Source organism: Solanum tuberosum, unplaced genomic scaffold (genome assembly GCF_000226075.1).
Source record: "Solanum tuberosum cultivar DM 1-3 516 R44 unplaced genomic scaffold, SolTub_3.0 scf00488, whole genome shotgun sequence".
NCBI lineage: Eukaryota > Viridiplantae > Streptophyta > Magnoliopsida > Solanales > Solanaceae > Solanum > Solanum tuberosum.
This window is the reverse complement of record NW_006239411.1, coordinates 163129-176085: the sequence shown is the minus strand read 5'-3', so window position 1 is coordinate 176085 and position 12957 is coordinate 163129. Positions and strand designations below refer to the sequence as shown.

Below are 12957 nucleotides of genomic sequence, written 5' to 3'. Positions count from 1 at the left end.
TAGTTGGGACATTATAATAATTTAATATTTAAGTTAGAAAGTTCGCTTTTAAGATATATATATATAATATAAAATATCGAAGAGAGATAGATTAATGGAAAAGCTAGGATTTGAGTATTTTACTTGGAAAATAGAAGTCATCCACAAAAGAAAATAAAAGATAAAGAAATGAAAGTGGGATTTTAAAAAGAAGAAGTTGTGATGCAGCAATATTGTAAATAAATAAAATAAATAATGTGGTAGATTTATTATTGGTTTCACAAAGTTATTGAGACATGAAATAATGATGGTGGCATTGTCGACGACTAGTTGCACTCCAAATTCGTGGTTGAATTCCATATCCCGTCGCTGTAACAACGATAAAGCTCCATTCTGGCAGTCTGGCCCTCGATTTGGTCGTCATCAATCGCGAATACGTTGTTCAAGTTGCTGGCGTTGGGCTCGACCGTCTCTTCCTCCTGGACACGTACGAATACGTTGTTCAAATTGCTGGCGTTGGGCTCGACCGTCTCTTCCTCCCGGACACGGACGCTCCTCTGCTGAAAAGTGCGACGATAGTGATAGTGGTATCCAGATAAATGCACAAGGCAACACGGCAATAATCTCCGCTTGCTTTGTTGGCCTCTTCACCGGTATCAGTGTCGTGCTTTTCAACGCTGCGGTGCGTCATAGGTTTTCTATTTCCTTTTTTTCATCTTATTCTCCGAATATTCATATAATAACTGACATCTCCCTTGGTTAGGTTCATGAAATACGCGATTTTTGTTGGGATGGGATTCCGTCTCGAGGTGCCTCGTGGTTAAGGGAGGAGCCCATTGGAGTAATTTGGCAACGTGTAATCTTAGTACCAGCTTCTGGCGGTTTGCTAGTCAGTTTTTTGAACACTTTCCGAGCTACACTGGACGTCTCAACGCAAGGAAATTGGACATCATCTGTTAAATCTGTCTTGAGACCAGTTTTGAAGACAATCGCTGCTTGTGTCACTTTAGGAACTGGAAATTCCTTAGGACCAGAAGGCCCAAGTGTTGAAATTGGTACTTCAGTTGCCAAGGGAATTGGAGCTCTGCTCGATAAAGGTGCTCATAGAAAGCTATCTCTCAAGGCTGCTGGATCAGCTGCTGGAATCTCTTCTGGTATGTTCCCTCATTATTCTTGGTTCTGATTTAAATATGGTACATTTTTCTTATACTTACGTGTAGCCTGTAAATGCGAACGTGTTTGCATCTCGCAAACCAAATAAACTGTACAAAGGGTGAACCCCTTAAGCAAGCAGAAGCACTACAAAACCAACTATAAGTTAAGCTTACTTCTTGATTTCGAGGGGAGATGCAATATCAGCTATAAATTTTTTTTGATGACAAGGGAAATCCGTAGCCGCTACCCTTTGGGTGCGCACCGGGTAAAACCAGACTCCTATGCAATAATTAGAACATCAATTTCCAGTGCCTACATTCTGCTTAGTACTATGATATACTTCTGAAGGTTTGTTTAACCAGTTCCTTGCTCTAGATGTTCAAACTGTTGGCTGTCAATAAAGTTGAGCCAGACAACTTCTTGGTTCCTGCAAGCTAATACTTTTTCCAGGCTTATTATATAGTAGAAGTAAAGCTTTTCCCCCAATCCTTGACCTTGAGCTGGAAATGAAAATGACCTCAAAGTGTCATAGTAGGCAACTGTCAAAAGCAAAATACTCAAACTGAAGTATAGGTAAGGAAAGTGAATGTACATTGATTGATGTATTCTTCCTTAGGTAAGAATCCAATCACTTACCCAGCAGCTTATGGACCTAAACTTACCATTGAACTTTTCACATCGTATCAAAAGTTCAGCAAACAGAAAAAACTGACATGTCCTAAAATGTTATTTCATGTCTATATCCACAAGGTTCAATCTTACCATACGTGTGCTATTTTGGTCTTTTTCTTTCAAATTCATCAGATATAATCAATCATGTTGTAAGTTCTTATAATGTCTATGATTATCTTTATCTGTAGTGATAAATGACATTTACCCCAACCACATAGTGTAGTTATGTTGCTTGAGGTCTCTTCCAGTTATGTAGTAGTAGAGTATTGAGATATGGATGATTTAATAGACGACTTTTGTCTCCCTTCAAGTTGAATTAGCAAAAGCAATGCTTCATGCTAGCTGTTGATAGCTAGACAAGGAAAACTCCAATTTACTTTTATGTATAGCAATCTTAAGCTCGAGTAGCAAGTTGGAATGGAATTACATAAAAAAAACCTGGAATTATTTGGTTTGAGTCTTCTACTTGTTTTTCCCAATATTCTCAGTATCTAACTGAACGTGTATAAAGCAATTCTTGGGGAGCCTTAATACAAGGCATTTGCAGTATAAAACAACAACAAAACCATTATACCCAATGTGATCCCACAAGTGGGGTCTGGGGAGGGTGGGGTGGGTGGGGGTGTACACAGACCTTACCCCTATCTTTGTGGGTAGAGAGGCTGTTTCCGATAGATCCTCGGCTCAAGAAAAATATTTTAAAAAATAGGTTTGAAAATTACAAGAATAAAGAAGCTATGATGAAAATATTGAAGATAAGAAAAATATTAACAACAAGAATAGTAAAGATAACCGAAGTAAAAGAAACAACATCGGCACTACAATTAACGAATAAGATAATGATGGAATAACAATAACAATACTGGTAAGGAGAAGAGGGAGCAAATAAGGTGCTTTAAACTAGGAATGTCCCTCCAAAAGAGAGAAATCGCTCGACTGTCTACTAACCTTCTATCCTAATCCTCAACTTCCATGCTCTTATATTTAGGGTCATGTACTCGGTGAGCTGAATGTGTGTCTTGTCTAATCATCTTTCTCCAATTCTTCCTCGGTCTACCTCTACCTTTACCTCTCATTAGCCTGTCACTTCCAATTTTTTTGCACCTCCTCACTCGGGCATTTGCGCTCCTCCTCTCCATATGCTTGAATCATCTCGGTTTTAGCTTCACCTCCCCCATCTTGTACACCGCGGAGGCCAGTCTCGCCTTGTCTTATATATTCTTGTTCGTAATCTTGTCTCTCCTAGTATGCATTCACATTATCTTAGCAACCTCATTTTTGCTAGTTTCTTCTCATGGACGTGTGAGTTCTCGATTGGTTCACACTCTACCTTGTACAACATAGTTGTTTTAACCACCGTTCTATAAAATTTATCTTTAAGTCTTGGTGGAATGTTCTTATCACAAAGGACACTGAATATGTAACATCATCATCGATCTCCCCATTCCTTTGGATTATTGATCAAAGATACCTGAAATTCCTTATCTTAGGGAGAACTTGTGTATCAATCATCATTTCCACATCAGCTTTCCGTGATGCATCATTGAACTTGCACTCTGTATTTATCTTACTCAATCCGAAACCTTTAGACTCTCTAGAGTCTATCTCCGAATCTTCGGTCTATCGTTAACTCTTTCGTATGTCAATCAATATCATGTCATTTGGAAATAACACACACCATGGTACCACTCCTTGAATATGCCATGCCAATTCATCCATCACCTATGCTATAAACGGGTTAAAAGTTAATCCCTAATGCAACCCATCTTAAATGAGAAGTGTTCGAAGTCTCCTCCCATTGTTCTCACTTAGGTCTTGGCTCCATTGTACATGTCCTTTATATCTCTAATGTATGCCACATGTATCCTTTAGACTCCAAGCATCTCCATAAAACCTCCTTTGAGACTTTGTCGTATGCCTTTTATACACCGATTAACACCGTATTCAAGTCTCTTTTCCTATCCCTAATTTGTTCCAACAATCTCCTTAAAAGACAAATGATTCCGTAGTCGATGGCCTTAACATGAATCTGAATTGATTCTTAGAAATAGACACATCCCTCCTTATCCTTATTTCTACCACCCTCTCCCCAACTTCAATAGTGTGGCTTAGTTGTTTGATTTTTTTTTTTATAATTGTTTCAATTTTGACTATCACCCTTGTTATTGTACAACAAGATCTTTATACTCCACCTCCATTCTTCAAGCATTTTAGTCGTCCCAAAAGTGGCATTAAACAGCCCAGTTAGCTATTACATACCTACTTTGCTTGTACTCTTCAAAATTCCATCGGAATCTCATTTAGTTAGGTCGCTTTTCTCATGTCATCTTACGAATTGGTCTCTTAACCTCCGCAAACTTTATAACCTATAATATCCAAAATCTCGAAGGCCTTTGGAATGCTCTAAAGAACTGTCACGACCCGAGTCATGATGGCACCTACATACCCTACCAGTAGGTAAGCCAACCCGTAACCCATAACATCAAGTAATGAGAGTAAGGGCAGAAACTAGTGAAAACAATAATCTAAACAAGGACAACAAGGCGGAAACAAACCAAAATAAATATATACAGAAATCCCTCCCAGAACCTGGAAGTCACTAGTACAGAGCTGTCTAATAAGGAGTACAAGTCCCAAAAGTGGACCACAACAAAACGTGTCTCAAAAGCAACAAGACTAGGTAAAACAAAAGAAGGAGACAGAACAAACCCAAAACGTCAAGTGCTCATCCTCGTCTCCGAGTCACAGTTGCAAAAGAAGGCTAGAACTAATCACCGCTGGTAACTGGTACTGGGACCTGCACCACGAAATAGATGCAGAGTGTAGCATGAGTACCAAAACAACATGTACTCAGTAGGCATCAAAGGCCGACTGAGCAAAAAGGGTAAAAACAATAAGAAATGATAGAATCTAGGCACAAAGAGGTCAAATTGGATATGAAATGAAAGCATACGAGCATACCAAAAATAAACTAAGTACAACTAAACTAAACCTAACTGGACCCCCATAAGCCTAGAAGGTACACTCGTACGCAAGTTTAAATAAAACCTGAACGAACCCCCATAAGCCCGACATGTACACATAATAGCTAAGTCTATTGAGAAAAAAGAAAATCGGGCTCCCAACCGATAGTAACCAAGATAATCCATCAGACTCCTCCCAGCTAGCAGTGCATTCCCAGCCCAACTAGAAAGAGGGGAACCCAACCATACAATCCACTCCCAGCCCAGCTAGAAAGAGGGACCCGGGGGTGGAGGTAGATATCGCGAGTCGTCCTACCATGCAGTCAGCTCCCAAGCCCAGCTAAAAAGAGCGACCCGGGGACACCTAGCCAGCAGCACACTCCCAGCCCAGCTAGAAATAGAGGCCCGGGGGCGATCGCCGAAATCACCGAGTCTGCCCAATCAGCGATACGCTCCCAGCCCAGCTAGAAAGAACGACCCCAGGAGTGATGGTATCTCCAATAGGATCCAATCCAGCAACAGCTACCGTGGAACACCGTCCACTCCAAGAAATCACAGAAAAGGCTCCAAGCCTATACTATCTCAATCCCATGCCTCTAGTGATGCACTGAACCTTTGAGAATGCGTCGAAATTGCAAAATTAGAGGGAGAAGATACAGAAGTGCAACAAGCAGCGATAACGCCTAATCGAAGGCTCAAACTATCATACTTAAGTCTGCTACTCCAGTCTGCAAGGAGCTAAGTCATCCGAACGACGTCGGTAGAAAGTCAAGGCTATCCAACTCACACGGGTCATAAGTCTAAGGCAATGCTAGTCTAACCTAGACTAAGGACATCATGCTTACGGTTAAGGATGAACAAAACATACAACACAAAACATACAACACATAACATACAAGCATACAATAACATTTAACACATAAGCATGCAACTCTACTAAATCGGTTAACATGATGCTACACCCGAAATATGGCCAATCGATCCTAACATAGGGTATCTAATCAAAGTAAAGTAGGAAACTAGTACCCACCCCCAATTCACTCCAATCGACATGCTTTCACACAATTAAGCTCAATCTAATAGAAAGGAAGCCGTAGCCTACCTTAAGGCTGATTGTGCACGCTCCAAATCACTTTGCCGGAGCTTTTCCTTCCCGAACGACCTTTGAAAGCTGTCACTCTATCAAATATAAGATCACAACGTTAGTACGGTCGTTTAGACGCCAAAATACAACAAACGGAGACAAGTCAATTTTGGAGTCAAAACGGGAATCGTGGGACCCGCACCGAACTGTCTGGATTTGACTCCGCCAAGAGACCCAAAATAGTATCTCGAACTTGTGTTCCAAAATGAAACACAATTCGGGGATCAAAACGCAGCAAAACCCAACATGCAAGAAAACCACACTTAATCAACTTAAAAGAAAACATGCAGTAGTCTAAACTCGGAATTTACGAGAATGGAATGGTGCCCAACACTCCTTGAACACTCCACGACGTAGCCACAATAATTTTCAACACGTGGGACTTCGAATCACCCAAAACCGAGCTAAAATGAGTGAGATATGACCCAAACAAGAAGACCAAAAACAAAAGCTCGAAAATGGGCCTAACAGTCAGGTTTATAACCAAATTTACCTCGAACGACTCGCACCCGGCAACTTCCGAACACTCTACAGCGAAGTCACCAAAAATACGAAGCTCCCGCACTTCGAATCGCCTAATTCGGTTGAGAGATGAGAGAGTTAGGAGATTTTAAAGTTTTGAAAAAACTGCTGATTTTCTGCATTATATATAAGATTTTCAGCATATTTTTCGAAAACTTAAAAACTCTGACGGGGTGCTCCAAACTCGTTCGGAACCCCATGCACGCAAATGAGATATGCAACCATACCAAATTTGATATTCCGGACTCAATGGCACAGTCAAAATTTCCATACGAGGTCATCTTGACAAAAAGTGGGTCCCACACCAAACACCATTTTAAGTTAAAAACCACATAAAGGCTTCGAAAAATATCGGAAACCTCAGGACACAAAAGAAGGGTCAATCTAGACCAAACTCGACATTCCGGAGCTAACCGCGCTGACGGAATTCTCATCCTAGCGCGTTTACTCAGAATGTTGACTAAAGTCAAACTTAGGCTTAAATTTAAAGTTAAAACGCCTAATCGCACCGACTCACACTGAAAACCTCGGGAGTCATGCTGACCATGCTACTATCCCAAAATGACCTTTCCGGAGCTGATGGAATCGTCAGAATTGGATTACGATGTCATCTTCTTGAACTTTTGATCGAAAATGATCGTTCAAGGTTCATAAGCTCCAAAACACAAAAACTCGCACCAAGACCAAACGAACGACCAGGTGACCGAACTGTCAGTCACAGCAAGTCATAAATGACTTGGGGTCGCTACAGGAACGCTCTAAACGACACACAGAAGGCAAGACACAGAAATGACCAAGAGGGTCATTACAATATCCACTACTAAAAAGGACTTTCGTCCGCGAAAGAAAGGATCAAGAAGTACCTGAAGGCTCAAACAAGCTGGAAAACTGCTCTCGCATCTCCTGCTCGGTCTCCCAGGTAGCCTCCTCGACTGGACGATGCCTCCAACGAACCTTAACAACAGGAATGGCTGTCGAGCGCAATCTCCTCACATCTCTGGCTAGAATGGCAACTGGCTCCTCTACAAATGTCAAACGATCATCCAACTCGACTGCATCATACTGGAGCACATGGGACTAGACGCTTTAAACGACACACAGAAATGACCAGGAGGGTCATTACAAGAACCCAACACTACATTCTTGTCCCCTTTTCATTTAAGAGTTTATGGAAGTTTGGCTACCATCTTCATTTTATGTGTTTTTCTTCTACCAATACTTTGCCATCCTTGTCTTTAATGCATCTTAATTGGTCTAGGTCGCGAGTCCTCCTTTCTCGTGCCTTCTTTTCCCCACCTCTGTTCTCTAGTTCTTCATACAAGGGTTCTAATGTTGTCATTTTAGCCGCCGTGACCACTGTCCCTACTTCGTTCTTCATAGTCTTATACGTCTTCCTATTTGGCCTCTTCTTTTCCTCATTTTTTCTCTGTGGTAACTGGTAACTTCATGGAAGCAACCTTTTTTGTCTAAAGCTTTCCTTTGGACCTCTCTATTCCACCACCAGTCCCCCCTATGTCCACCAAAATTACCCTTCGAGACCCCTAACACCTCTTTAGCTGCTTCCCTAATACTCTTAGTTGTCCTAATCCACATACTTTTTGCATCCCCATTACTCTCTTAGGCCCCGGTAGCCATCAACTTCTCCCCCAACTCCTGAATTTAATTATTAGTCAAGCCCCCCAACTTAATCCTTGGTTGGTCAGACAAAGCCCTCTTTTTCCTCTTTTAATCACTAGATCCATTACTAAGAGCTTGTGTTGTGTTGGGTTGTAAGGTTCTCACTTGGGATAACCTTATAATCCTTGCATAAACCTCTATCACTCTTCGTAAGGAGTAGGTAATTGATTTGAGTCTTTTCCACCGAACTACAAAAGGTGACCAAGTGCTCCTCATTCTGAAATCGCGAGTTAGCTATCACCAAATCAAAGACTCTTGCAATATAGAAAATGCAACTCCTCATTCATTTGACAACTGAGTAAAAAAACCACTAGGCATTTGCAGAGTTCTTTCTGAAAGTCCATGAAGGGGCACATATTCTATAGAGATAGTCTTGTCATTATTTTCAGGGTTGAACTAGTTTTTAGAGGATTTCCCAGGTTTTATTATTTCCAAAATTCTGCCAGGTCCTTTTTGTTGTTGAAGTACTTGAAGTTAAATAAAATCAAAATATAATTTGTTAAGTATCTTGGGGAAGTCATTCACAAAATGTAAGTCTATGTTTGAATTATGAACTGTGACTTCTACTGCAGGAACATACCCAACTGCTCTTGGGTTCATATGTTGCTGAAATTGTACTGCTGACATAGATTGGCTTTGTATAGTTCCTGCAATTTAATTGCTAACATGGATCAGTTTGTATGGTTTTATGTGTGATGGTAAATAGAGTCGAAGAGACAAGAAGGGGCTAGAAAGAATAGATGGTTCATTTGTAAGTTGGCTACTCTATTTGCTACGGGATATGATGTCCATATTCCACTTCTTTGTAGTTTCCCCTTATTGTACAGAGTTCAACTCATCAAGGGAAATTCACTTCCTTTTGACTGAATAATGCTAGTGTCAGTAGTACCGTTTATTATATGAACCATTTAATTTCATTGACTAGATAAAATAGACTGCTCATCAACTAGTTGCTAATGTAATGATAACTCCACCATCTTTGCAAAGTCACCTAATGAACTTGTCCCTCAATTAATAGAACACTTCTTGAATGTTTCTACAGTATTCTCCATGCCTACATGGTTATATCACTTCTCCTTTGCACTGTGAGAACTTGAACTTGGTGAGCGGGGATACTGTATGAATGACATCTTGACGGAAGACGACCATTCTGTCCCTGTATTAGATAATGCTTCTTGCATTGCCATTAAGATATTATCCTTAATAAAATATTTGCCATTTTTCTGGAACAATGCAGGGATGTATCTAGCTGGTGATTTCACATCAATGGTCCAAATTAAATGAAATGGTTCACAATTGTCGATTCCTAAAGGATGATTTGTGGAATCTGATCTCAAACGATTTGTTACAAGGAACATAAATACCAAATGTCTTTTGTGTTTATTGGAAGACAAAAAATTCATTAACAGGCAAAGATTTTATGAACTTAATTCAGAATATGTGCGGCCATTGCTGAGAAAGAGAAAAAAGAATGGAAGTTGATTGAGTTTAGTATCCAAAAAAAAAAGGAACAGAATGTCACCTAATGCAGTTTCATCTTAGGAAACTTTGCAGGAAAAGAGCAAGAGTGGTAATAATTGTGAACTATTTCGTTTTTCTGGATCAGTTATTGTGACATATTTCTTTGTCATTCTTCATTGCTAACAAGCTAATGTAGCTCCTCTTCTATAGTTTTGATTTGTCGGTGGATGTTCAATGAACATTTTCTTCTTTCTATCTGCTGTCAGCATCTTCTGCCTTGTAGGAGTTCATTTTCTGGAAATATTTTACTTCTTGTTTTGCTAATAATTTCCTGTAACATCTTTTCAGTGACTTTCTCTCCATGATTAAACTGTTTGTCACTTTGAAACTCTTCTTGTTTTCTACTTAAAGGATTTAATGCTGCTGTTGCGGGTTGTTTCTTTGCTGTGGAATCTGTGTTATGGCCATCACCTGCAGAGTCTTTGTCCTTGACAAATACAACTTCAATGGTTATTCTGAGTGCTGTTATAGCTTCTGTAGTCTCAGAAATTGGTCTTGGCTCAGAACCTGCATTTGCAGTCCCGGCATATGATTTTCGTACACCTACGGGTAATTTTGAACTTGTTCCCTCAAGTTTGCATCTTAAATATATTTGTACAACTTACAGCAACATCAACCAGAGTTGGTAAAAGCCATATTCGCTGGATAAGGGAGATGCAAAGGGTGGGGTGATCACTTCATAGGTGAAGCCATGTGCTTCAAAGAAATCTGTGCCTCAAACAATGACACACACACTGATCCAAACAAGAAGCGGTCGATTTTTTTGAATATCAACTTTGAGGACTTGGACTTATGTCTGCATTATTGTATATTATATGCTGAAATTAGTTTTTCCAATTGCAATTTGATTCCTATAGTTCTAAATTCATATATGTTTGACATTTATGTGTTCATTTCGAAGAAGTGTGTGCTTACTTCTTGTTTTATGCCTCACGGACCTTGTCACTTTTTTGCGCTTATTTTCTCTTAAAAACACTGACAACAAATACATCTCAATAACAACCTAGTTATGATTGGCTATACAAATCATCACTATTCATTTTACTCCATTTAGTGGTAGCCCTATTTAATTCGAATATTAATACTTGGTAGTATGCCGAGGTTCTGTGCATTTTCTATTTAGATATCAACAACATACCCAGTGTAATCCTACATTTGGGGTTTGGGAAGAGTGGTGTTTATGTAGCCTTACTCCTACCTTGTGAAGGTAGAGAAGTTGTTTTCAATGGACATACGAATCTTTAAATAGACTAAAGCATAATGTAAATGTACCATCATGAGTAAACCTTTGTCTAGATAGTCGGGTTTGATTATAAGGAGCTTTACCTTTTAGTTGTGTTCTATTTTTCCGCTAAGTCTATATTGATTCCAAGAATCTATAGGATAAAATCATTTAACGCCTTAATGCAATTTACTTTTATAAAAAAGTAGAATCATTTAATGCTTCAAGAAATGCATTTCCATAAGTTTGGTAGCCTGAGATGAATGGGTACGGTACATCAATATAATAGAATACACGCCCTCCTATTGCTATCATTTTTATCCTATTATTTCAAGAAAAATACTAAAGGAAATGATGGAAATTGGAAAAAATAAAAAATAGTTTCCTTAAAGTCCAAAAAGGAGACGAGTGCACTACTATCTTGGAATTCAACAATAGTATCCATCAAATTAGTTTTGACTATGGAGAAATGGAGAAAAGAATCAGTTATTGCATCTCTTCTGTGAGATACTCAATTTTGGTGAATAGAAATCCATGTGGTTTCTTTGGTAGTTCGAGGGGATCGAGGTAAGGAGATCCTTTATCACCTATGCTCTTTATTTTGGTGATGGAGGCTTTGAGCAGAATGATGGATAGAACTGTTTTAGGCGGACATATCAAGGGTTTCAAGGCCACAGTTGGTGGTGACAATTTTGTATTGGTTACACATCTTTTATTTACAAAAGATACTTTGGTGTTTTGTGATGCAGATGGGATCTAGTTGAAATACATTGGACAAGTGTTGACTTGATTCTAGGTGGTATTAGGACTAAAAATCAACCTCAGAATAGTGTGAGATCGTACTGACTGAAGAAGTTGGTAACATTGATTTGTTGGCTCAAGTGTTGCATTGTAGGTGAAGATACCTATTACCTATCTTGGGCTTCCCCATGCGCATCAAATCACAACGTTTGAAATCCGGTCATCCAGATGGTAGAGAAATGGCTGGCAGACTGACAGAAAAGGTACTTGTCCAAAAGAGGGGGAAGGAAATGCTGATGAATAACACTTTGTCGAGTATCTCCTACTTATTTATGTCCTTGTTAAATGCTCTTACCAGTGTGATAGGTAAGATAGAAGGTTGCAAAGAATTTCCTTTGGGGTGCGATGGCTAGGGAAAAGATGTTTCAGGTGGAACATCTTCTTTTTTTGATAAGGTAACTTTATATTCACAACAAAACTCATCAGCAAAGCCTGATGAGGTGGGATTTACAGCCCCCAGGGGGGGATTTCAAAAGCCAAAAACTGGGCAGGCTCAATTGAGCTTTAAAATCCACTATCTACCTCCCCCACCAAATCCTGTTTACACCAAAAATACAGCAGGCTCTAGCTATTCATCTTGATTTTCTGAGTGCTGTTAAGTTTCCCATCATGTGATCTTTCGTTTCTTTCCTCCCACAATGTCCACCAGATGCAGGCTGGGATGCATTTCCACCAGTCCTCTTTGGATCTTCTTCTTCTGCCCACTCCTTCCCACTGTCTCAACAACTCTAAAGTAGCTTGGGCATTACCCAGTTAACTCCAAGTATACATAAGAACATGTCCCACAGATTTGCAGTTGTTCTGCAGTGTAAGAATAAGTGACTATTAACTTCTGCCTCTTCCCCACACATGAAACACCTTGAGCAAATCTGTATACCTCTTCTTTGTAACACTTCATGGGTTATAGACATGCTTTCCTGATTGCCAACCAAGTGAAACCTGAAACCTTGTGAGGGATCTTGATTTTCCAAATTAGTTTCCAAGGCCATTCCATTTCCATAGCCTGATTAGAGTTTAAGCTCCAGTAACAAGACTTCACAGAAAAAATCCCTTTCTTGTGCATTTTCCAGACTGGAGTATCAGGACTTTCAGTGACACCTGCAAATGCATTTAGTGTGTGTAATAATCCTGCTACTCTATCAACCTCCCAGTCATTTAAAGCCCTCCTAAAGATCAAATCCCAACCTTGAGGGCTCCACACTTGTGCCACAGTGTCAATCTGTTGTAGGCTCAATATATAAAGATCTGGGAACATGATCTTCAAATTCTCTTCCCCTAACCAAAGTTCATTCCAGAAACTG

The 12957-nt window shown here is 39.7% G+C and overlaps 1 protein-coding gene across 4 annotated transcripts in view; it reads left to right on the top strand.

Annotated features, from left to right (window-relative positions):
- Window positions 1-236: 236 nt before the first annotated feature.
- The window catches only part of LOC102592091 (chloride channel protein CLC-e), a 43203-nt gene continuing 30482 nt past the window's right edge, over window positions 237-12957 (top strand). For all 4 annotated transcript variants that reach the window (XR_368677.2, XR_368676.2, XR_368675.2 and 1 more), the window contains exons 1-3: window positions 237-661; window positions 743-1133; window positions 9985-10182. Coding sequence is in view for 1 of the 4 variants with exons in the window: in XM_006364275.2 (XP_006364337.1) it covers window positions 284-661; window positions 743-1133; window positions 9985-10182 (967 nt within the window). In the remaining 3 variants the exon portion in view is untranslated. The remainder of the gene's footprint in view (window positions 662-742; window positions 1134-9984; window positions 10183-12957) is intronic.